This window comes from Lepidochelys olivacea, assembly GCF_965140295.1.
Source record: "Lepidochelys olivacea isolate rLepOli2 genome assembly, chromosome: 3".
Classification (NCBI taxonomy): Eukaryota; Metazoa; Chordata; order Testudines; family Cheloniidae; genus Lepidochelys; species Lepidochelys olivacea.
In genome coordinates, this window is record NC_140413.1 from 31,673,910 (window position 1) to 31,700,278 (window position 26,369).

Here is a 26,369-nt window from a genome sequence, read left to right on the forward strand (position 1 = left end):
TCATCTATACCACGTTTTCCTAGTTTGCTTATGAGAGTGTCAAAAGCTTTACTGAAGATAAATCACATCTATGGCTTCCCCCTATCTGCTAGGCCAGTAACCCTGTCAGAGAAGGAAATGAGGTTGGTTTGACATGATTTGCTCTTGATAAATTCATGCTGGCCATTCCTTATAACTCTGCTCTCCTCTAAGTGCTTACAAATATTAGTTATGATATCTTTTCCAGTTAGGCTGACTGTTCTATAATTCCCCAGATCCTCTTTGTTCTTTTTAAAGATTGGTGCTGTAGAAATGCTTAGATAATGTGTGCAGGAGAAAAGGTCTGCTCCTGTTAGCTTCTTTGATTCCTTCTGTGGCCAAAATAAATGACACATGCGATTACAAATGGGCTGGCCTTATGTGTGGGGAAGGAGTCTATTTCTCTAGAAGAAACCCGGTTGGAACAGTCTCTGTGAATAGGGAAACATCTGCTTCTAATATGCCAGCAAAATTTGGTTAAATGGATCTTAAAGAATGACATTATAACTGTTTACAAACAAAATGCGTTAAAATCTAAACTCGGCTAGGAGGAAGAGAGGGACATTTCAAGTATCACTATCGCTAGGTGTTCCTTTTATCAGTTTTACTGTTAGAAGAACTTGAATCCCCCTTGATTCTATTCTTCCCCTACCCTCCTAATCCCAAAACCAGCCAACAACCCTACTGTTCATCCTGAGTGAATTTGGAGGTGCTGTTCAGTATAAACAGACATGCAAATTTCTGGATGGAGGATGTTGCTTGGAAGGGGTGGCCTGGGCTATAAAAAACAAAAGAGCCAGGAGAGAGGAGCAGATGCTCTGGAGCCCCAGCACCAAATGTAGTGAGGAGGACAGCAATAGCTTATTGGACAGCAGAGAGAGCCTGAACACCAGGATCGCTCAGTACTGTACTTACTAGTTTTTTTAAAAAGGCGATAGTGGAATGCTACCATATGCATAAAGTATTTACCAAGATGATTTATTCTTAACCTTATGTTGCTTTTCCACTGCACTGTACAAAATAATGGTAAATGGCAGAGTCTGCTATAGTTTGACGATGGAAAACTTTCAGGAAAACATTGTAAAACACCTTGTACCACGCTGCTCTGATGTTTTTGGAACAATACATTTGTCCATTGTGTTTTGTGAGGTGCAGTTTTGACTTGAAATGAGTGTTCATAGATACATATGCTACAACTTTTTTCGGATATTTTGGACTATGTTACATGATAAGAATTTGGATCTAAATAATGGTTTATTTTCCCCTTCCATGCATAGATTGAATTAATAGACAGAGTGGATGACATCTATCGAAATACCTCTTGGGACAATGGAAACTTGAAAGGATACGGCATACAAATAGAGCAGGTATTCATGGATTCAATGCAAAGGGTTGTGAATCTTGGGCATTAGAGCATGTTCTGGATGTTATAAGTTCTGATTTTTTAAAAAAGACATATATAATACATTTGGAGGGTGGGGTCTGGAATCAGAATACAAATAATCAGAATACCAATAATCAAAACTTATTAAATTGTTTACTTCCATCATATAAGTAACCCCTTAAAAGCATCATGCTAGGGATTTTCATAGCTAGGTTTGTTTTGGCCCATCTTTTATCAGACACTTACAGCTGTTAGAGAAGATTTCAGGCTGAGACTTGGCACATTTGATCTCTGTTGGAGAACTTTTTTTTTTGTTTCTGCTAAATTTGAAAAATGTATGCTTCTTCCATAAACATACTATTGTGCAAATATTGTCACATATCCCAGTGGTGTTGGTGTTTATCTGACAGAGCCCAGAGTGTTCAAAGTGACCCACAATACAGATAAAAAGCCACAATTCCTCCTCTGAAGAGCAGCAATTTATTTCAGACATGATGTAATGAATGGTGCTGGGGGTAACAAGCAACTGTGGGGGTTGGAGGAGATGGGTGACATCAATAAGTTTATGTAGTAACTCTTGAAAATTAGAGCTCCGAGTGGTGGAATAATGTATTTAAAATAAATGGAAATCTTTGTGGGCTAATTTCTTGTAGGCATGATAAAAGTGGGTTTTACAGAGGGCATGCATGCTGTGTTGTGTACACTGAAGCAGAGGATTTTTCATAAGGAGTCATGACATCTGGCTCACTTTTTTTGACCTGATTACTTGTGGTCTTGCCTAACTTAGACAAATCTGGTCTCAGAGTGCCGCTTTAAGCATAACCTAACTAGATGTTCAAACCTGGGGGGGAAGGGCTGCTTTGACACAGTTCTCTGTTTGCTAATCTCAAAGTACCGTGCCTGAAATTTCAAAGCCTGAAAATGTCGGGTGTGGAAACGGGCCACAATTGGGAAGGTCAATGCAATCAGGTAGTCAGCACATTGTTTCCTTCAGCCAACCAGGCAATGTTGTTTTAGGTGGCTGCAGTTTTCTCTAAGGGCGGAAACAGAGTTGGGGGGGTCCCCCATGTTTTCCCTCTTCCATGACTTTGTGGAAAATTACTTGTGACCTCAGCAGCCTTAGTAATCATGTGACAAAAGATGAGGCAAAAATGCTATAAAGTAGGTTTTGTGTTGTTGCTGGAACCTTAATTCTGAATTCCTGGAATCTTTTGGGACTTATCTCAAATGTAAAATGCATTTTTATTTGGAAAAGTGACTGTAAAAATGGTTCTCTGGGGCCCGGCTTTGTGTGTTGATGATTTCCATATCAAATGCAATTTACAAGCTATTTCCATCGACCAGCTCTTAAAGTTCATTTTGGGAGCTGAGAGTCAAGCTATGTTCTTTTCTTGTCGTCATCTTAAATAATAAAAGTTCTGATGTCTATTATTTACAGCATAAACTCTAAAAGCCCAGTGTTACTCCCGTTTACTATAACATAACTAAACATATGCCACACTGCAAGCTAACTACCTCTTTAGTCAGAAAAGCCTAAATATGACAAATGTGCTTTTAGTCATAAAACTTTTCAGTTTTTCTTTTTTCGCATCGAGATTCCTAAAAGATAGGTATCCTTGTAAATTTGCTTTGGTTAAATAAAATCAGAGGTGCACTGGGGATCTTTTCTACCAGATTTGAACCCTGAATTTTTATGACTGAGTAATGAATATCTTAGTGGGAAACGAATATCTTAATGGAAAGTTGTGATGTGCAACTTAACATCCTTAAGTGTAAGGATGCTAGTATGTTTAGGTGTAATTATATTTGTATGGGTCCAAGTGTATGGCGTCATCTTAATTCAGAGGTCAAGAGTTCACCATTAAGAATTTGTAAGTTTAAATCTAAGTATAGGATGGCATTTTAATGAGGCGCTTTGGCCATCGTTTAGGAGGGTGAAAAATTTCCCTTGACTAAACATTTTAATTTAAAATTGCAGCACTTGGCGTTTCGCTGCCTATTTCTTCAGCTTGTTGAATTGTTTACAGTTCCTTATTCTAATTATATTATACCCTTGAATATAGATTATTGTCCACAATGAATCAAGTCTTGTGAAGCCTGGGGAAAAACATTATAACATGGCAAAAAATCAGCCAAATGAAGAGAAGGATGCTTGGGAGGTGAAGACACTGCTGGAGGTAAAGCTGTGTTCCTCAAACAAAATGTCCCATCTAAAAAGAAAATACAAGAATTACTTATTTGCCAACCAAGATCAGTCTCTGATTGCAAATGAAACTGCTTTTCTTCCTCTTCACAATGTGTAGTTATCACAAGAATACAAAACTAGGATATTTCTACCCAGGCTCACGGCAAGAGGCTTCATTAAAAAAAGTATCTACTTCCAGAATACAATTATTAAGTGCAAAACAAATAGAAATGATCGTATGGTTATTGAGATAGGAAGGCAGCCCTGTGATTAAAGCACTGGCATGAGACCCAGGAGGCCTGGGTTAATTCCTGGCTCTGCCACAGACTCCCTGCATGACCTGGCTCAAGACATTTGATCTTTGTGTCTCATTTTCTTACCTGTAAAATTGGGCTAACAATACTTTCCTATCTCACAACAAAGGAAAACTGATATTTGCGAAGTGCTCAGATACTAATTTAATGTGTGGCTATATAGTTGAACTTGGTTCTTTCATACATGTTGAAATTCTCCATGCTATTTCATCTTCTAAGTTGCCATCCAGTTGACCAGATTTACCAAATGTCTTAGCCTTTCTGGATAGCATACAGGTTTTATTTGTTTTAGTAAAGTTAAAATGTGTAATATTTGGAGTTCCCCCAGAATGCACTAGTCATCTTGTAAAAGTATAAAGACATGTCCCCTTCCCAGAAGATCACACAACTTTATTGACATGACTCCATCAGAAGGGGGTTATAAATGGGAAAGACGGGAGGTAGAGCAGGGCTAGCAGTAAGATTATGAAGCTACTTGTTAGGCATGTGCATTGTTGACTCATTCACATCCCTCTTAAAACCTGCTTCTGCAATGATGCTTACAAGGTTCTTCTAGGGGAAGAAAGAGAATCAACAGAAAACACCAACCATCGAGAAGTGGACATGCCTTACTGAGGATCCATGTGATCTTATCCTCAGCTATCTGTTGTCCTCGTTGGTAGTGCCATTTCAACACAAGATTGTGCACTCCTCCCCGTACTTGTTCTTCTGAAGTATAATCTAGCATGTTTTGGGACGCCAGAAAAGTGATTCAATAAATTGCTGAAACACAAGTGAAAGTGTGCCCTGGGTCACCACCTACATTGAACAGAGAAGCTAAGGAGAACGTTGGAGTATGGATTCAGCTCTGCTCCTTTTCAGCAGCATGAATGGGAGCAGCAAATTCCTACTGTCATTAAAGGCATTCTGTAGTGAAATCTTGTAATGCTGGCTGTTACCAAGCATTTGCTGTTTTGAAAGATGGGCCTTATAATAGTTTTTTCTTTCCTTGAGATGTTGCTGATGAATGAGAATCTTAACACTGTAGATTATACTCTGGCAGGAGGTGATATTTAAAACTAGGCCAGACTAAGTGCTAGAATATATGAAGGGACTGTCCTACTCTGATCTGGGGATGGAGCAGATTTCTTCATTTAGTGTAATAGAAACTGGAGCTGGAAAATACCTGGCTTGTTAAATGATTTTTTCATCTTTGAATTTCTTCACCGTACATATTACAGATTTTTCTAACACTTGCTTTTTTTCCTTTTAGCAATTTAGCTTTGATATAGCTGAGAAAGCAGCTCACGTGTGCCTTGCTCATCTCTTTACATACCAAGATTTTGATATGGGAACACTTGGACTAGCTTATGTTGGATCTCCCAGGCCTAACACCCATGGTGGCATTTGCCCAAAGGGTAAGATTTCCCCCCCCCCCCACACACACTGTCTGACCTCTATTTGTAGGTTGAATATCTGTTCTTTGTTACGAAAATCGTAGAAGGATTGAAGGGGGCACAGTGTGTGTCACTTAAATATTCCCTAGTGACTGAGTTAGGAATGGAACTGAAGGCTGCGTCCTAGGCTGCATACAAAAGAGGAATAGGATAGGGTAAAACAATTTGGTTTCTTGAATTCATAGGTTGAGTGAAAGCCATCATGGTCCCATTTGGAGCAGCAAAAATCTTCATGTGCTGCTCTGGAAAGATGCAGCTCTGAACAGGTGTGGCCTGCCAAGTTGGGCAATGGGAGGGGGAATCCAACATCTATCTCTTAAGTACTTATATGGTCCTCATTACTTGAGTATCTGAACGCCTCGCAGTCTTTAATGCATGCATTTATTTAAGTTCTGACTGCAGATTCCCCACTGCAAAAATTGGGGAAAGGGGACTCATTTATAAGCCTGTGAGTGCTGTAATGTTATAGTCCTTTATTTACAAGGTCAAAGAAAAAGACTGGGGAGAATCTTCAGTTTTTCTAAACATGGTTTTCTCTTTAAAAAAACAAACAAACAAAAGTCTGTAGAAAGCCCGGTTACTTTTCTTGTGCTATATGAGGAATTTCACTTTCTTTCATCTTCCTTTCTATAGCTTATTATAGTCAAGTTGCCAAAAAAAACATCTATTTGAACAGCGGCTTAACCAGCACAAAGAACTATGGCAAAACTATCCTCACAAAGGTACTGTAAGGTGAATGTGGATATACAGAACATATTTGTTAAACATGTACTTTGCTGTTAGTCTTCAGTGCGAAAACTACTGTGAGATGAATGGCTCTTAGATGCCTCTCTGAAAAGAACCGTTCGCTCTCAGTCCAGGTCCCTACAGACAGGTATCTGTGGTGCAAAAAATGCCATCGTAATTGTCATCCTTGTTGACAGAGAAAGCCAGGACTGAATGGCTCTGGAGATGGAGCTAATCAGACACACTGGTGGAGCAGTGAGAAGGAAACATTCTGCCTCTGATTGTGCTGACCTCTTCTATTGATAAATAAGACTATATGTCTCCAAAGATGAGAGCACTAAATTTGTACCAAATGTGTGCTTAGAACCACCCCCAAAATCAGAATAACCCTGAAGACTGAACTAATAGATTGGCAGTGGAATAAAGTTGAACTGCTGATTGTTGTAAGAAAAACTATGCATCTCTGGCCTTTTATACTTCTGCAACAGTGGTCTCCAACCTTTTTATGCCCAAAATCACTTTTTGAATTTAAGGGCAACCCAGGATCTACCCCACCCCTTCCCTGAGGCCCCTCTCCTTCCCCGAAGTCCCACCCCACTCACTCCATTTCCCTCCCCCACCCTCACTCACTTTCACTTGGCTGGGGCAGGGGGTTGGGGCTCAGAAGGGGGTACAGGCTCTGGGCTGGGGCTGAGGGGTTCGGAGTGTGGGAGGGGGCTCCAGGCTGAGCCTGGGACAGGGGATGAGGGTGCAGGAGGGGGTGAGGAGTGTAAGCTCTGGGAGGGAGTTTGGGTGCAGAAGGGGGCTCCAGGCTGGGGCAGTGTTGGGGTGCAGAAGGAGGTACGGGATGCTGGCTCTGGGAGTGGGGGTCAGCTTTGGGGCAGGGGGTACATGGTGCAGGAGGAGGTATGGGGTGCTGGCTTTGAGGGGGGTCAGGGATGGTGTTTGGTGTGCAGGAGGGGTTATGGGGTATAGGAGGGGTTATGGGGTGTGGGCTCCTGCCAGGTGGCACTTACCTCGAGTGGCTCCCGGTTGGTGGTGCAACAGGGCTAAGTCAGATTGCCTGCCTGCCCCGGCCCCATGCCTCTCCCAGAAGGCTCTGCGCGCTGCCCCTCTCTGTAGGCACTGCCCTCATAGCTCCCACTGGCCACAGTTCCTTGTTCCTGGCCAATGGGAGCTGGGGGGGCGGTGCTTGCAGGCAGGAGCTGCGTGCAGACTGCCCCCTGCAGTGGCCTACTGGCTGGTTCTGGGAGCGGTGTGGGGCCAGGCAGGCAGGGAGCCTACCTCAGTGGCAGCCTCGCTACACCACCACAGATCGTGATTGACTGGGAGAGTCTCCAGGATCGACCACTGTTCTACAACGTGCTTCGTTTTGTGGCTTGAGCATCCCAAATCTATTTTTACCTGCAGGGCTACACAATGCAGGCGTATCACCAGACTTGAGTTGGATCCTAAATCCAAGTCCCCTGTCTTGTTTTTGCTCTTCAGAAAATGGATGGGTACAGAATAGCTTCAAACTGCACTGGCATATGGGCCAATCATGCAAACAACTGAGTTTGGTGGCATTACATGAAGGAATAACTATTTGTAGAACTGGGCTGTTTAGTTGTTAGCCTTACCCTTAATGTAAGCTGTCTGGGCTTTTTTCAGTCTTACATCTTTTGTTCATCATCTGTTTGGTGGTAAATATTGAGAGGCTCGGATGCAGAATTCATCAAATTTTGAAAGCATTAGGAGTTTGTCGGGGTGCTGGAACAATTTTTATAGTAGGGGTGCTGATGATGGAAACCATGTAGCTGGTGTTTGTTATTACAATGCTACTTCAAGCCAAGGGGTGTGGCAGAACCCCCAACACCCCTAGTTCCAGCACCGCCAGTCTCAGTATTATAATGTGTATAGTAATGGCTAAACTTTTGCATTTGGGTAAAAATATTTTCTTATGTTGACTTTAATACTGCTTAGTTAAACCCTGATTTTAAAGGATGTTTATAATTGGTATCAGAATTACTCTGGGCTGAAACTTGACAGATGCTCTCGAGAAGAATTAAACTTCTAAGAGGTTAAAAAGAAAAGTAGTCATGGAACCTCTAACTTAGAGGAGTGCTTTAATAGGGCTTTAGCTGTCACTACTGTCTAGCGCATTAGCCTTTCGCCTCTGAATTAGAGTTCTGTCTTTGTTACAAGTGAAATTGAGTTTGGCCTCTTCCTATCTCAGTCACCAAACCACCAGACTGGTTGGCACAGTTCATGCAGATGAGTCCAGGGCTTGGCACAGCAGGACATTACAGATCAGCGTTATGTGGAGCATCTTGCACGGTGTCTGCTCAGACTATCCCTTGCTTCCAAGAGCACTAAAACTCGCACAGTAAATACCACCAAGCACACAAATGGTCTCTAAGGAGTGCTCAGATCTTTCACTCCATATGTGCTGTAATGCATAGGCATGTGTGCCAGGGTTCCAGCTCCAGTTTGGCTTGTCATTGCACTGTTCAAAACTTCCTATGTCTGTGGAGTAGCACAAGTTAAGGCTATTCGGCCAAACTTCTCTCTCCTGCCCACTTGCTAGCTTCCCCTTCCCTGGCGTGCTGTGTCCAGCCCATCTTCCCTGCACTTAGCTATTGTTTCTTTGTTGGTATCCTTGTCAGTCTGAGTTTCTGACTTGCCCTGCTGGTCAAGTGAGGGGAGGTCACATCGGAAGCACAGGCTGGGGGGAGGGAGGCGGAAAGGGAGGGTTTCCAGTAGCAGGTTTGGAGACTTATATTGAGTGAGTCCTGCCTTGCTTCTTGGCTTTTGGAAATCCACCCTATGTTAGGGCTGTGGATTAATTGCAGTTAACTTACGTGATTAACTGAAAAAAAGTAATCACAATTAAAAAAAATTAATCACAATTTTAATCACACTGTTAAACAAGAGAATACCAATTGAAATGTATTAAATATTTTTGGATGTTTTTCTTCATTTTCAAATATATGGATTTCAATTACAACACAGAATACAAAGAGTGCAGTGGGCACTTTATATTATTTTTTATTACCAATATTTGCACTGTAAAAATGATGAATAAAAGAAATAGCATTTTTCAATTCATGTCATACGAGTACTGTAATTCAGTCTCTATCATGAAAGTGCAACTCACAAATGTAGGTTTTTTTGTTACGTAACTGCACTAAAAAAAATAACAGCAACCCAATGTAAAACTTGAGCCTACAAGTCCACCCAGTCCTACTCTTGTTCAGCCAATCACTCAGACAAACAAGTCTGTTTATATTTTACAGGAGATAATGCTGCCCCACTTCTTATTTACATCATCACCTGAAAGTGAGAACAGGCATTTGCATGGCACTCTTATAGCAGCATTGCAGGGTATTTACGTGCCAGGTATGCTAAACATTAATATGCCCCTTCATGCTTCAGCCACCATTCCAGCTGACACCCGTTAAAAAAATAATGCATTAACTAAATTTGTGACTGAACTCCTTGGGGGAGAATTGTATGTCTCCTGCTCTGTTTTACCCGCATTCTGCCATATATTTCATTTTACACCAGTCTCGAATGACGACCTAGCACATGTTGTTCATTTCAAGAACACTTTCACTGCACATTTGACAAAATGCAAAGACGGTACCAATGTGAGATTTCTAAAGATAACTACAGCACTCGACCCAAGGTTTAAGAGTCTGAAGTGCCTTCCAAAGTCTGAGAGGGACGAGGTGTGGACAATGTTTTCAGAAGTCTTAAAAGAGCAAGACTCTGATACGGAAACTACAGAACCCAAACCATCAAAAAAGAGAACTGACCACCAGCCGATGGCATTTGACTCAGATGATAAAAATGAATTGGTGTCAGTCTGCACTGCTTTGGATCATTATCTAGCAGAACCCGTCATCAGCATGTCCTCTGGAATGGTGGTTGAAGCATGAAGGGACATGTGAATCTTTAGCGCATCTTGTGAGGCTAGCTACAGCAGTGCCATGTGAATGCCTGTTTTCACTTTCAGGTTACATTGTAAACAAGAAGCGGGCAGCATTATCTCCTGTAAATGTAAACAAATTTGTTCAGTCAATCTGAGCGATTGGCTGAACAAGAGGTAGGACTGAGTGGACTTATAGGCTCTAAAGTTTTACATTGTTTTATTTTGGATGCAGTTTTTTATATACATAATTCTACATTTGTAAATTCAACTTTAATGATAAAGAGATTGCACTATAGTACTTGTAATGGGGAATTGAAAAATATTATTTCTTTTGTTTTTTACAATGCAAATATTTGTAATAAAAAGAAATATAAAGTGATCACTGTACACTTTCTATTCTGTGTTGTAATTGAAATCAATATATTTGAAAATGTAGAAAATATCCAAAAATATTTAAATGGTATTCTATTATTGTTTAACAGCGCAGTTAATTGGGATTAATTATTTTAATCGCTTGACAGCCCTACCCTATATTATTTCTAGGCTTTTTTCTAGCACCAAACCAGTCGAATGTGAGTTTAGTTAATTAAGGCTCTTAACGGCTGCTGTCTGTTCAATAAAAATAAGGCAAATTTCCAGGGGAATTAAATGAAAATGTGACATGCGTAATTTTTGTGGCATGAGTTTTCTTTAGAAAACATTTTGTTAATCTTAGACTTAAATGACTTCACCGTGTCAAATGTTGAGCTCTTATATGCCCTTGTGTCATAAATATAAAGGGAAGGGTAAACCTCTTTAAAATCCCTCCTGGCCAGAGGAAAAATCCTCTCACCTGTAAAGGGTTAAGAAGCTAAAGGTAACCTCGCTGGCACCTGACCAAAATGACCAATGAGGAGACAAGATACTTTCAAAAGCTGGGAGGAGGGAGAGAAACAAAGGGTCTGTCTATATGCTGCTTTTGTCGGGGATAGACCAGGAATGGAGTCTTAGAACTTTTAGTAAGTAATCTAGCTAGGTATGGTGTTAGATTATGATTTCTTTAAATGGCTGAGAAAAGAATTGTGCTGAATAGAATAACTATTTCTGTCTGTGTATCTTTTTTGTAACTTAAGGTTTTGCCTAGAGGGATTCTCTGTGTTTTGAATCTAATTACCCTGTAAGGTATCTACCATCCTGATTTTACAGAGGGGATTTCTTTACTTCTATTTACTCCTATTTCTATTAAAAGTCTTCTTGTAAGAAAACTGAATGCTTTTTCATTGTTCTCAGATCCAAGGGTTTGGGTCTGTGGTCACCTATGCAAATTGGTGAGGCTTTTCATCCAACATTTCCCAGGAAAAGGGGGGGTGCAAGTGTTGGGAGGATTGTTCATTGTTCTTAAGATCCAAGGGTCTGGGTCTGTAGTCACCTAGGCAAATTGGTGAGGTTTTTTACCAAACCTTGTCCAGGAAGTGGGGTGCAAGGTTTTGGGAAGTATTTGGGGGGAAAGACATTTCCAAACAGCTCTTCCCCAGTAACCAGTATTTGTTTGGTGGTGGTAGCGGCCAATCGAAGGACAAAGGGTGGAATATTTTGTACCTTGGGGAAGTTTTGACCTAAGCTGGTAAAGATAAGCTTAGGAGGTTTTTCATGCAGGTCCCCACATCTGTACCCTAGCGTTCAGAGTAGGGGAGGAACCTTGACACCTTGCAACATCTGAACCCTGCTCTAGCAGTTGCCTCTAAAGAGTTTGGCAATTTTACAGGCCCTGACTTCAGTTTAGCACTTACGTTTAACCAAAGAACTGTTTCCTAATTAAGGGTATCTCTAAAGATCTAATGATTTGGAATTACTTAGACCCCCACTGCATGTTGATATTGACTTTAGATGTGTTTTTTTGGTATCGAACAAGGAAGCAGACTTGGTTACTACTCATGAACTGGGACACAACTTTGGAGCAGAGCATGATCCTGACAGTCTGCCGGAATGTGCCCCCACTGAAGACCAAGGAGGGAAATATGTTATGTATCCAATTGCTGTGAGTGGCGATCATGAAAACAATAAGGTAAATTTACTTTAACTTCCACTATCCCACCACAGACACCAGTACAATCAACAAAGACTGACCCAGAGCCTTCCACCCCAAAAGCACAAGTGTCTGCTTAGCTAAAGTGCACTGTATTTAATAGGTGGTTAATTGCTGGAACAGCCACTAGAGGGAGACATACTCATTAACTATTATTAGTCCCAGTGTTAAATAAGTTCCTCCCAAATCCCTGAGATCTACAGGCATTCAAGCCGTACTAGGGTAATATTTTTGTAACAGATTGTGGCTACCTACACTTACTGATATCGCTGTTGTCAGAAGGAATCCAATTTGGATCTTTAGCACCAGAACACAGGCTTCTAAATAGTAAGCTGTTCACTGCCGTCATGTCTCTCTCTAGTGGTTAGCCCAATCACTACGTTAATACATACTCATCTCCATTCATCTTATAAACGTCATAACACCCTTGAGGACTTGGTATTATCCCTATTTTACAGATGGAGAAACTGAGATATCAAGTGAATGATTAGCCTAAGGTTACTAGCAGCTCTGCAGAAGCTTACAACCAGGATCAGAAAAGTCTATCCCCATTTTTGCAACTTCATGACTATTTCTTGTGATGTATTGCTCCACCTGAACCCCCAATGCTGGCAGAAGGGTTGGGTTTGGGTTTGGCACCCCTCCCAAGAGTTGGTCATGCAGCGCTGTGCATATGTGTTCAGATATGTGTTAATAACAATGCAACAAAGCAGTTTTTCAACACAAGCTACTATTTTCTGTGTTACGTTTTCCCAAGATATCTCAGTGACATTGTAAATGGAATAAATGTTTCTTAAAACATCAGAATTGGGGGTTAGGTGGGTGGTGGTGTCAGTCTTGGATGTATTCTGGTGAATGATGCATTCCTTCTCAGTGCTGCACTTTCCGCTCATGATTCTTTAGATGTTCTCAAGCTGCAGTAAACAATCCATCTGTAAGACCATTCAGAGCAAGGCCCAGGAATGTTTCAAAGAGCGCAACAACCAAGTATGTGGGAACTCGAGAGTGGATGAAGGTGAAGAATGCGATCCTGGCCTTTTGCACAGGCATGCTGATCCCTGCTGCTCTGCTGACTGTAAACTGAAACAAAATGCCAGGTGCAGGTAAGAGATGTTAAAGCCACAGCCTTGGTTGGGAGGGGAAGGGAATATGGGGCTGGGTCAAAAACTTGTTTGCAGTGCAGCAAAATGCACTCTTCTGGACCCTGGCTTCAGTACTTTGAGACTTTCTCTACTGAGCACATGAGCCTTGGGAAAGTTAAGGACTCCAGGAGAGAGCTTTGGTGCACGCCATTACTTGGTAGTCTTGGTGTTAGTTCATGCAGTAGTGTTGAGACTACTTAGTTCCATTGCTTTGCTAGGAACTGCACATCAATGCAGTGTAATGGTAAATTCTATACCAAAAAAAAGAAGTCAATTGCAGCACTCAAAAGTCAGAAAGTGCCAGTATTAAGGTTCCCTGTGCAACCTTAACACTGCCCCTTCTGCATGTGCATTGCAAGGCAGTCTAAATCCATGGTCATATGTTATCCAGGACCCTAGCAACACCTAGTGTGCAAGCTGGACAGTGACTGTGGTAACTGAGGTCTGTCTTTACTGTCCAATCTGCACACAGAGTCCAGATCTGCTCCCATTTATACTGGAGGAATTGTGCTTTAGTCATTTTTGGTTTTGGATGAGACATGAATGTTTAGTCCTTTCCTAGCATGGAGTTACGAATGTGGATTTGTAAACATTTGCATTGCAGTAGTGCTTAGGGTGCCTTGTATTACATGCTGTACACACACCGTAAGAAATGGTCCTTGTCCTGAAAAGCATAGTCCAACTAGACAAGACTGACAAAGGGTGGGAAGGGAAACAGGCACAGAGAGATGTGAAGGGACTTGACCAGGGTCACCCAGCAAGTCAGTGGCAGGGGCAGGAAAAGAACCCATATGTCCTGAGTCTGTCCAATGCCTTGTCGAGGGGCCCACTCTCCCTCTCCATGTGTAATATAGTACATGTGCTTATGTAACCCATTCTTCAGCACACTTCAGAAAATGGGGGACAAGTATATCTGATAGGCAGAGCTCTAATAGGAGAAGTATATGTGCTTCCATGGGTTTGCCACGCTCTTAATGTTTTCAGTCATTTATTTCTTGAGTAGCTTAATATTCATCCTCTCCCTCCACTCTTCTCACAGTGATCGGAACAGCCCCTGTTGTAAAGGTTGCCAGTTTGAAAGCGCTCAGAAGAAATGCCAGGAAGCCATAAATGCTACTTGCAAAGGAGAGTCCTATTGCACTGGTATGCCATTGTTACATTTCCCTTACATGTGCAACTGAATGCTGCAGAGTCAGGGTCCATTTTACTAGCTTTTGCTACCTTTTATGCAACTTGTATGTTCACTTTTAAACTTCAATTAAAATTAAAAAAGAAAAGAAAAGAAAAAAGTGTCATTGTGAGGCATGAAGTGTGCTCCTGAATCTTGCTATGGCAGGGTGACTTTGCTTTAACCTTTGCTTCTCCACTAGCTGCTCACTTCCCTTTTCTGCCTCTTCCAGCATCTGATAGCAACTCTGCTTCAAGATGAGGAATCAGCCCAGACAGTCGCCTTTCCTGGCTGAAGGCTGGCTAATCCTGACAAGGCTGCCCATCATTTTGTGCATTTTGTCTAATTAAGAATTATCGCAGTATCTGAATGCTGTGAGACAGTTCTTTCATTCCCCTTCCCCCTATGGTCCCCTTCCTTCTAGACATCTGCCAGATGTACTGCTGCTCCTCAGGGTGCTTGGCAGCAGCCCACTGAGGGTGACCAGAGTCTCGCTCCAAGAATCGGCTATTGGGAGTCACAATATAATGAGCATCTGTGGCTCAGTCTCCTCTCCACAAGGAGAATGATGTGTGCCTTTACCAACCCTGTGTGTAGTAATGCAGTCATCCTTTCTAAATGCCTGTGCCTGTAGGGAACAGCAGTGATTGTCCGCCCCCTGGGAATGCGCCAGATGACACAGTCTGCGTGGATTTGGGCAAGTGCAAAGATGGAGAATGTGTTCCATTCTGCATGAGGGAGAAGAGCCTGCAATCGTGTGCCTGTAACGGTGAGCAAAACGGGATTGCCAGCTTCCCCAAGCGACATCTCTTGTTAAGGCCCCGCTGATCACAGTTAGCACAGCTCTCCTCTAGGTTACAGGTTATCAATGGATGGGTCCTTGGACCCCAGATCAGGATTTCAGACAAACAAACACACACCTCAAAAAGTCACAGGCTGAAGTTTTTGTCTTTCAGCCCTTGATTTCGTTTCCTGTTTGGGGAGGGGCTGAGGAAGCTGCTCTGACATCTGTGCTGGAGCCGTCAGAGCAGCAAACAGACAGGGTTATAGATAAAGCTGATACGCTGGGGCTCTCTGGGCGGTAGAAATGTCTACACTTCCTCTCGGCCTCAGCAAGGCAGGCTGGGGAAGGAAAGTCTGACAGGCAGCTGGGAGGCTGCTTCTCCAACTGCACTGAGAACAGAATTGCCAGTGCAGATCCAGCCGAGGGCTGTAGCAGAAGCCATATCCTGTGCCAGGTACACCAGTTGCCTACACAGAAAGAGCACTTGAGGAAAGTAACTAAGGGTATGTCTACACTGCAGTAAATGACCCCATGGCCCAGCAGTGGCTGGCCCAGGTCAGCTGACATGGGCTCGGTTGCGGGGCTATAAAATTACAGTATAGACATTCAGGCTAGGGCTGGAGTCTGAGCTCCCGTGAGAGGGGTGGGGTCTCAGATTCTGGGCTCCAGCCCAAGACTGGACATCTACACTGCTGTTTTAAACCCTGCAACCTGAATCTTGTGAGTTGACCTGGGCTCTGAGAATCAATGCTGCGGGGATTTTTTGCAGTGTAGACATGCCCAATGATCCATCAAAGGCCTTTAATGTGATGTAGCAGTTGGAAACCAGAAGGAAAGGTAGCACCATGTGACCAGCCATCTCTTCCCAGCCCATCAGCAACTGCCACATGTGCCTCTGTTCTAGACAAAGGGGCTAGTGACAGGAGGAATTCCCTCATGCATGTGTCTGTTATAGACTCTTAGAAATACATTTCCCCCCCACACACCCACGCCCACTTTCCTCTCCCTCTTTCCAGGCTCTGTACAATCCAGGGGCAAAGATCAAAGAATCACTGTAGCTCAGACCCCTGCACCTCTTCCCTCATTGTTCAGGCTGTGGCTGCTCTTCCTATCTCCAGATGCCTGCTCAGAAGTTTGACAAGACCAGTAGGAAGCTTTTAAAATGTCATTTGCACATCCATGTGAACCAGGGCTCAGATGCCTTTGAAACCCTTCACCTGCCCTTGACAGCTGAAGGCTGCAGTAATTTAACTTCCAGAGCTGAACAGAAAAAGGCTAGAGCTTCCTGTGTTTCCCCCACTCTGCTGCATGGAGCATCTTGCCAAGCTTCAGGCTATGTGTATTCTGAGCAGCTCAAGAAGCTTCTTTGTGTGGCTAGAGACTACACAATCCTCCATTGCACACACTGTTTGTTGGGAAGAGGCATGGTCAGCAAGGGGACCAGGAATCAATCCCCTCCATGCTCAGAAATTCTTGTTATGGATTGAAAATAACCACAAGAGTCAGGGGGAAAATAGTTTGCTGCTTTTATTTTAGAAACGGACAATTCCTGCAAGGTTTGCTGCCGGGACGAGTATGGCAAGTGCAGTCCGTATGTTGATGCTACCCAGCAGTTCCTGTACTTAAGGAAAGGAAAGCCCTGCACTGTGGGATTCTGTGACATGAATGTGAGTGTTCCTGGGAGCCAGATGCCCCACGCGTTCTATTTACGGAATAGGCTTTCTAACTAAAACACCAGGAGCCTTTCCCCTTCATATAACCAGTTTCCTCTTGCTTGTTCATACATTAGAGTAGCCCTAGACCCGTTCTGCTGAACAGCCCTTTCGCCACTGAAATTAAATCTCATTTTTTCAGGGGCAGTGGAGGGGGAAATCCCTTGTACAGGGCACCATGCATCTCCATAAATGCCCTTCTTACTCGTACTGGATTGACTTTCTCTTGTGCACTGCTCTGATGTAATGGTGCCACTGACAGTGTAACACTACCAAAAGCCAGCCCTGGTTTTTCCCTAAGCATTGCATGTTGTGGGATTGATTCTGCAGATGTTGCACAAACTCCCCAGTGACATCCGTGAAAGCAGTCCCTGTGCAAGGGGTTTCTGCATTCTTGGACCCTGCCATATAGACGGGTAACACTGGAGTTTTGATTTTTATTTATTTATTTTTTAATTCGAAGCCCATTTTAATGACCCTTGTATTTCAAGAGCAGAGCTTCTTTATCAGTGGAGCTGATGAGATAAGATTCACCATGCCTGTGGTTTGAATAGAAAGAAAATAAGTGACTTTGTGAGTGAGCTCTGTGTGTAGAGGGGATCAGGGTTGGTAACACAGAAAAACTATGGAAAGCGAAGAAACCAACATAGGAGTAACGGTCAGGAGTAATATACAACACCTGAAGGGGCCCCAGGGAATCCCATTTAAAGTTTGTGAAGCAGTCGTTCAAAAAGTTAGTCATTGGACTTCTGGAGTACTTTTATTTGTTTTGTTTTTTTCAATATTTTGAAACAATATTTTTTGCTTAAGCTCCTGATCTGAAAAAAAAAACCCAAAAAACAAAGCTGAGTGCCCTCATTTCCCGAGGGCATTAGGAAAGCTGGGTGCTCAGCATCAGGTCCCCCTTTTTTTTGTTTTGTTTTTGTTTTCTAAATAGTTTCACAAACATGCCCTAGCTTTTCCTCAAAAGACCAACAACATGAGTATTTCATTCCCCTCTAAGGATGGCAATGGCTTGATGCTTCAGTGGAGGGGATTGATAAACAGATGAGCAAACGATGAATTTGTCACCACCCATTTCCTCTCCCAAGTCAGTTGCAACAACAGAATAGCCCAAGACCTAACTTGCTGCTGAACAGTGAAATCTTCCTATACATATGTAGTAGCTGTTTTCGGAGAGGAAATGGGTGGAGATGCATATGATACAAAGATCTGAGTATATAAATACTACGTATTGTTCTAGAATTCAAGGGGTAACGTTTTCCAAGGAGACTTAGGTGCCTAAGCTCCTTAGACCCATTGACTTTCAGTGAGAATTAGGCTGTCTAGTGCCAAAGTCACTTTTGAAAATTTAACCCTCCTAGGCCTCCTAAGCTTTGTACAGGCACTAACAAACCTCAATCAAATATTGCTCTGCTTTAATGGATTTAAGTTACAATTAGATTCTAAGAGCTCTTTTTAGACAAGCAAATCAAAACAGAGACTTTCCTCAGAGCAGTCACTGTAGCTAGTCAGAAATGGACCACGGTCATTGAAAAATGGTGTAAATACATGTCCATAAACTATGCAAAATACATTTTGACTGTGTAGTTGTTTCATATTACATCCTTTCCATGCCCTGCAACCAGGATGGTTAAGGCTTAAGTAATATAAGGTCATTCTTTGAAATAAATGTTTGCTTTTGCAGGGCAAATGTGAGAAGCAAGTGCAGGATGTGATTGAACGATTTTGGGATTTCATCGATCAGCTTAGCATCAATACTTTTGGTAAGTTAAGTAATCCGACTGTTTTTTTTTAATTTACTGAGGCACCTACATTCCCAGTTACTTCTACCCTGAAGGCACTGTGCAAAGAATCAGATTGGCGGCTGACTGTTCTTACTGTGTGCAGGCCAGGTAGGGACTCATGGATGGCTTGACCTCCCACAAATCACTGTTCATATCTCGGAAGGTGGGACTGGGTAGAAGTTGTCTTTCTAATGTAACTTAGTGCATTGTGTTAGAACTGAAAATATTGATGTCACCTTCTAAATCTTTAAAGCTACAGTTAGTATTCTTGCATTTCCTGCTCTATTGTTATTATTTGCTAGGCACTTTCCAAGCATTTAAGAAGGCTGGTTCTGCTCCAAGAAGCCTTGAATTTAAAGACCAATCAGTAGACAGAAGTCAGAGGAAAAGGAGTAACAATAGGTGACTTGCTTATAGGCAGCACAGTTAAATGGATCTTTAAAGAGGGATTTCAAGGCAGACATGTGGAATTTTCAGTTAATAAATATCACAGTACAAAGTAATGCACTGCAAGGTGGGGGTAATACTGAATCCACACACTCCTCAGGTGGTTGAATGTATGTTGTTACTAATCTTGCACCTTGCAACACAAAGCATGGAGTTATGTCCTGGTATAACAGCTCTCCTCACTGTGTTGTAACCATATCAAAAGATATCAATTACAGGATTCTGTAATGATAGGGTAACAGACAGTGTAAATTCAAGGTAAATGCCATATTATCTGCAGGGTAATTAAATGGCTTTCAGTCTTCTGGACTAAAGTCTTATGAGATCTAAAAACTGCGCAGTTTTCCAGATGATAATATTAAAACTACTTGGTAACTTCAAACAGAAGTATTGTGTGTCTCTTGATATTTGGGAGTAGGCATGTGAATTGTTGTTTGCCCCATGAGGTCAGAGTTGTGAATTGGCATGAGGGGGGCTCACAGTAATGAAAGATTTGCCTTGGAGAACTAAGCGCACCTGGATCCCAGCCTGCTAATGTGAAATATTGTGCAACATCTAGTACTAAAGAGTTAAAGGAGGCAGAGAAAAGGATTTGTGACTTTAAGCATCTTTGAGATTTAAGTTTCTGAACAGATATTTTATATGGGCCCAGTCCTTTAGTAGGGTTAGTCACGAGTAAAGATGGCAGAATCAGGACCTATATTTATGTACATAAGCAGGGTTTGTATGTTGTCTTTGGCATATAACTAATTGGTTTGGACTTGTTTACAGGGAAATTCCTTGCAGACAATATAGTGGGCTCCGTACTTGTGTTTTCCTTGCTATTTTGGATTCCTCTCAGTATTCTTGTCCATTTTGTGGTGAGTAAACCTACTTTAAGGTGACTGAACAGTTTGATCATATTGTAGACGGAACTTATTCGTACATGTAATGGCAAAGATACAGGGGGTAAGTTTTTAGCAGATAAGAGCCCATGAAGGTAAAACTGTTACTATTTGGGACTTAATATCCCATGAACTTCTGTAGGGCCCTTTGTAATGAACCCTAATGTTACCAAAACACTTCCTATTAACATTAGAAGATTGCATCAGTGGATAAACGTTAATTTGGGGTTGTTTATTTTGGCTAGCTAGTGCTGCTTAGAATTACATAATAGATGATGATGATCCTCACTTGAGTGCTGGCACTGTGCTTGGAGTCAGGCTCTATCCTCAGGAGAGAAGCGGAAGTTGCCTGTTGTAGCAAACAGAATAATTTAACCCTGAGTCTGTCAGATCACATCAGGTGTGGCAAAGTCTGCCCTCAGTTGCCAAAACAACGGTTTCCTAAGAATCCTTTAGCTTACATTAGAGAGCAGAACCGCTGAAAGTCAGCCCACTCTGGGAGAAATAACTTGGCCGTCAGCAGGGAATTAATTAAACAACCCCCAGAAATGGGCATTTGCACTTATTATGAGGAAGCAGCAGTGAATACTGTAGAAGTATACGTTCTGCTGCAAGCCTTTCTAGTATTTCAGATACATTTTCAGGTTTAATTGACCACTCGAGGAACCAACAAAAATCAGTTGCTTAAACAGTACTGGGAACTCAACTCGGTCGTGTTGGGGAGGAGGATGATGATGATGATGATGATATTTGTATTCTTGTGGTGCCTAAGAGCCCTACTCATGGATACTTTGACACAGTCTCTCCAGGTGGGAGGTTCTCTAATAAGGATGGTTTCTTGTACAGGAGTCACTGCATCTGTTAATTGCAAAGGAGCCTCTCTCTACTACTTTTTCTCTTCCCTGCTGAGGTAATATTGGCTATCTAGGGAAGGGGAATCAGCTGGCTGCAGTTCAAGGCTGGGAGTTCAATGGGCTGTGAGGGGAAAAGAATGTATCTTCATCTGGTCCGCAAACAATATAGGACTGACTGTTCGGTTTGTTTCCTTTATAGGACAAGAAATTGGATAAGCAGTATGAAGAGAACACAAAATCTCTATTTTGTCCCAGTGTAAGTTTGCTGCTTTCAAGGAGCAGTAATTGTTTTAACTGCATGTTAGCAGCTTTGAAATCTAATGTTTATTAGAAAGAATGATCTTGATAGACATTTGTGGAATAATCCTCAAAGAAATGAAAGCCAGCCATGGTGTCTTCTGCACAGAAACTCTGCCAGATGAAACAGAAGTTGGGTGTTTTGTGGTTGAGTTTTTTCTTCTAGAGGGAATGTTAGTTTTGCTTAAATGAAATATTGTGGCTTTTGCTTTTTGCATCTGTGAATGGTTACGTCTTTAACTCGCTGAAGATGCACTTGCTCCCGAGCACTGGCCAGAGCATCTTATGCAGGAAGCTGCTTTGTTCTGCAAAGCTGTGTGTCCTGTGACAAGTGTCTGCATTCAAGTTCCTGTCTGGGTGTGTGCTCAGCAAGTTTCAACCACTGAACACTTGTCCCTAGGCCAAGTGATGCAAATAAAACTGAGTTTCCAGAGGCAGAAGTATTAATCTGATGACTTCAGCAGTAGCAGAAAAGTCTCTACCTAGTGAATTAGTTATTCCTTGCAAAGTGGCCTTTTAGTAACAGAATATCCTTTTAGCAGCTGGATATTCCAGCTGAAACTGTAGATTCTCACACTGTGATCCTTGGGCTGCTTCCAGTTGGTCACTGGAATTTCTGTCACAGGGCTGAAGGATCTGTCACTTTTCAGGCAGTGACACTTCCTGCTAGATCATACTGTGGTGAAGCAGGCAATATAAGTAACTATATAGTTGTAGCCCATTCCAAGACTCTTTCATTTTTATTTCAGTGTAATTAAATGTACATGTCCAGTGCTTTGGGCGTATGTACAATCTTCATTAATAAAATGAACAGACAACCTGATCTGTTAACATTAGAACCCTCCCAGATGCAACAAAAACCCTCCTCACCACTTATTTAACCTGCAGAAGAGGCCTTGAAGAATGATCCTGAGGGTGAATAAATGTGAGATCTTGTAAACCAGTGGGGGAAGCATATGGCAGAATCAAGGACTCCGTATTGAGGAATCCCTGCCTCCAGCCCCACTCATACGTAAACCAAGGTGCTATTAGCTTGAACATCTCAACTGCCAAAGTATCATATAGTGAAAGCGGCAGGTCTCAGACAACGTGGCCAAAATCGTCTCATCTTTGTACCTTAACCTCTTTCTGGAGACACTTTGGAAGCTGGTACAATGGCATAGCAGAGGTGTAATGTGCCCCCTGCAAGAAACACTGCCTAACAAGTGATACATTCTGCAGCAGCTGCCATTGGAGTGGTCTTAACTTGCAGCCCCAGTAGCACACACATTGTGACCTTGCACTCTCAAGACTGCAAGGGCGCGATCTTCTGTCTAAACCAAAGTAAATCAAAAGCACTCATGGCCGGTGCGTAGGGTACTGGACAAGGTCTCGGATATCTGGGTTCTCTTCCTGACTCTACTGCTGATCTGCAGTGTGACCTTGGGCAAATCTCTTCACCTCTCTGTGCCCCCTCCCTCTTTATTAACCATTGGAACAGTTTACCAGGGGTTGTGATAGCGTCTCCGTAACTGGAAATCTTTAAATTAGGATTGCATATTTTTTCTAAAAGATATGCTGCTGTTCCTGCTACAGCTATTGGACTTGAAGCAGGATTTAATTCAGGGAGGTCCTGTGGCCTGTGTTATGCAGGAGGTCAATCTAGATAATCATAATGGTTCATTCTGGCCTTCAAAATCTATAAATCTACAGCCACGGCTCGCCCCTGGACACACCAGAACAGCTAAGATACAAAGATAACCCCCTAGATTGTAAACTTGACTAACAAAAGGTGGGGCATATTCTATCAACCGAGGGCATTTGGCATCACTTCTGTCAGTCTTTGTAGTAGCATCAATTGGCTCCAGTGAAATAGGCATAAACTGCATATTGGAGAGACACCAGCTCACACCACTGCCCTGAACTGCCTCACATTGAACAGGAGTGGCAGCAGACTAGAACCTGCACAAACCACGACACCCTAGCTGTAAGGATGTTTAACTTAGCCAGGCTTCTAAAAGTCAGTGCCAGCACATAATAATTCATACATACGAGAATGATCAGCTGAACTAGACAAAAGGCCAGCTGTTTGGGTTTAGACTTGACAAGTGTAAGGTCACATCAGAATGTCTTGCCTTGAACTTTAAAGCTTCTCTTCTTTCTGGAAGGCTCCCCAAAGCCATCAGGTGACAACTTTTATTTATGAATTACTGTAACTTTCTCCTCCCCAAGTAGCCAAACCCCAAAAGGAATGTGGTGTTTGGTCTACTCTCCTTGTGAAAGGACAGCGAACAAAAGTTGAATTCCAAATTAGAAAAAAAATCCCCCCCCCCCCACCTGACTGAGCTGTTGTGTCTTGCAGAATGTTGAGATGCTCAGCAGTATGGACTCAGCGTCTGTTCGAATTGTCAAGCCCTTTCCAACCGCGCAGTCGACAAGCCGACACCAGCCCCTGCAGCCCACCACAGCAGTGCCCGTAGTAGCTGCAGCACCAAAACTGGACCACCAAAGGATGGACACTATTCAGGAGGACCCAAGTACTGACTCTCATGTTGATGAAGATTGTTTTGAGAAGGACCCTTTCCCAAATAGCAGTTCAGCTGCTAAATCTTTTGAGGATCTTACAGATCATCCTGTCACTAGGAGTGAGAAAGCATCATCTTTTAAACTACAGCGCCAAAATCGAGTGGACAGCAAAGAAACCGAATGCTAGCATCTCGCTGCCTTCCAACCTCATGACTGTGTGCAAAATAAATGTTCATCGATTTGATCTAAAACCATTTTGTTTATATAAATACAGATAGATAGATAGAGATATATTTTGTGATGGGATGGGAGACTGGGGAAATAAGGAAGTGACCTACTGCAGATGCTGGTCATGTGTATGACCTTCCTTAGCTTGTTAGACAATTACATCTTTTTAAAACAAAGAAAAACATCCAGACTAAAACTAGCTTGTTTTGAAGCTTTTGGATTTGGTTTTTCTAGTTTCTTAACCTTTACTATTTCCTTCAACCTGTGGTGTAAAGTGGTACATCCTGCTGAATATTAGGTTGTGTATATTAGCATTTTTATAACTCAACTTTTTGTAGTTGGAACAACACAGATAGACAAAATCATGGGTTTGGGTGTTTTTAAAAAAACAAACTGTAGTGAGTTTTCTGCATAGACTAGAGCATGTAGCAGTTTAGGTATCCTAAACAGTATAAAATGATTTTATTTGCAAACAAAGATCAGAGCAGTGAGATAGGTACAAATTGTATTTTAAACAGTCTGATAAATACAATGAAGTGATACGCGTTGAGAGTTACTCTGGGTTTCAGTTCTAAAACTTCCTTTAAAATCAATGGAAGCCACACCGTATAGTTCATTGAAAATGGTCCCCGATGCTGAGATCTGAATTTAATCGCACAATTATTTTTTTCCCTACATTTTATAACCCACATTGCTGAAAAATAGCTTTTGTATAAGTCTTCCCATTCTGAATGAAGCATTTCTTGAAAGAACACCTTATAATTACAGACCTCTGCCTGGGGGAGTGGAAAGAAAAGAACAGCTGCTTATGTTGAAAGGACACTCAGTTTAGATTTTGACCTAATTAGTTTAGGTTTTGACCTTTACAATGGCTGTTTCAGTCTGAAGTGGTTTCTGTGATTCAACTTTTTTATATACATAACACTGTTGCCAAGAAATTTTAAAAAGAAAAGCCACTCATAGGACCAACGTATAATTTATGAGCTCTTGCTAGAGTAGCAGTTTGTGTGAAAAATACTACTCTGAGTTGCACAGATACCGATGAATAACAATGATTAATTTCAGCTCATTTCTAAATACTGATAAAAATCAAGGTTTGCCAAATATGAAAGGACAAAATTAATAAGGAAACCTTTTTAATTGTACGGTTTCCAAGAGGGTATTATAGTAGTGTAATATAGAAAGCCTATAACTTAATGGAGTGGTGCCCCTTTAAGTTGATAAGTTTATTTCCAAAGGCAGAGATGTGAATAGTGTAATCTGTTTGCTATGAATGTTACATGAAAGCTATTTTCGTATGTATTAACAGATGGACTGTCACAGTAGAATCATAGGGCAACTATTTACTGCTTGGGTCCTATAGAAAGATCTTCGCTCTTCATCTATCTTACCCCATAATCATATCATAATGTAACTTTAATTTATATAAACTTTGTTTAGAATGGTTTTGCAGCTGTTTTAAATGTCCACTGGAAAGCAGATGTGTTCATCAGCCAGGAAAGCTTAACTATGGAAAACTTGTATTTTTAATATTTGATGGCAGTTAACCAAACCTGTGACAAAAGAATTGTGTGTTTCCCAGGATACTTGTTACACTAATACTTGAACTTGTGCCTTATGGTATTCAAATCTAACTAATCATTATTTTAGTTACACTGGTTTTTGGATTTGATTTGTGTAGCCATAAAATTTGTTTGAGTTAAATTTAACTTTCAGTACAACGGAATAATAAAAGCTTTTTATAGGATGATGACTGTTTCATTGAAACTAAGACTTGCCAGTTTTCACAGATAGGATTTTTACCTAAGACACTAGTCTCCTCGATCAAAATCTTTAGTAAGCAGCAAAATGTCATGCTCCAATCTTGATACACTTTGCTCCATTCCTTCAGCACAAAACCAGTGATCGTTCTTATTTTTGAGTATGTTTCTTACTACCTTCACTTGTGCGTGAAAAATTCCATAACTTCTGCAACTAATGCATTTGTGCTTATAAATAGCAGCAGGACTGAATCCCTGTGCATGTAGAAACTGAAGAAGTTTTTTTTGTTTATTTTTAAATACTAATAGCAATGATGACAAACCCAAGGCTTGTTTAGGCCTCAGGTGTCTTCCAGATAGCAATCAGTTGCATTCTAGCCAAGCCCCTTTTGACCCAAAGGGAACAATAATTGAGGTATCTGATCTGAGTTGATAATGGAATGGATCTCTCAATTTTGCTGTGATTTTGGGGTTGTTGCTTGAATTCTAGAGACACATAAGCAAATAGAATATTTTCACCCTTGACTACGCAAATTAAAGCAGCTCATTTCCAGCAAGGAACTAGCTAGTTTGAGTAAGGGTTCTTGAGTGGGCATTTGTTCCTGTTTATCTAAACCCTCTAAGCCAGAGGTTCTCAAACTGTGGTCGGTGGACCACCACTGCTCCGTGAGCGCCATTCAAGTGGACCACAGATAGTTCCTTCTAAGGTGTGCGCCTGGTCAGCTGCATGAGAGAATGAAGGGCCTCCCACCTAATTAGT

The 26,369-nt window shown here is 41.8% G+C and overlaps 1 protein-coding gene across 1 annotated transcript in view; it reads left to right on the plus strand.

Annotated features, from left to right (window-relative positions):
• The window catches only part of ADAM17 (ADAM metallopeptidase domain 17), a 63,069-nt gene extending 37,481 nt beyond the window's left edge, over nt 1-25,588 (plus strand). Inside the window, exons 7-19 of the mRNA XM_084624745.1 lie at nt 1,296-1,385; nt 3,466-3,579; nt 5,154-5,298; nt 5,971-6,059; nt 11,868-12,020; nt 12,945-13,144; nt 14,223-14,326; nt 14,986-15,120; nt 16,672-16,802; nt 18,535-18,613; nt 19,853-19,941; nt 21,019-21,075; nt 23,458-25,588. Coding sequence (XP_084480871.1) covers nt 1,296-1,385; nt 3,466-3,579; nt 5,154-5,298; nt 5,971-6,059; nt 11,868-12,020; nt 12,945-13,144; nt 14,223-14,326; nt 14,986-15,120; nt 16,672-16,802; nt 18,535-18,613; nt 19,853-19,941; nt 21,019-21,075; nt 23,458-23,808 — 1,737 coding nt within the window. The 3' untranslated portion in view covers nt 23,809-25,588. The remainder of the gene's footprint in view (nt 1-1,295; nt 1,386-3,465; nt 3,580-5,153; nt 5,299-5,970; nt 6,060-11,867; nt 12,021-12,944; nt 13,145-14,222; nt 14,327-14,985; nt 15,121-16,671; nt 16,803-18,534; nt 18,614-19,852; nt 19,942-21,018; nt 21,076-23,457) is intronic.
• Nucleotides 25,589-26,369: the final 781 nt, after the last annotated feature.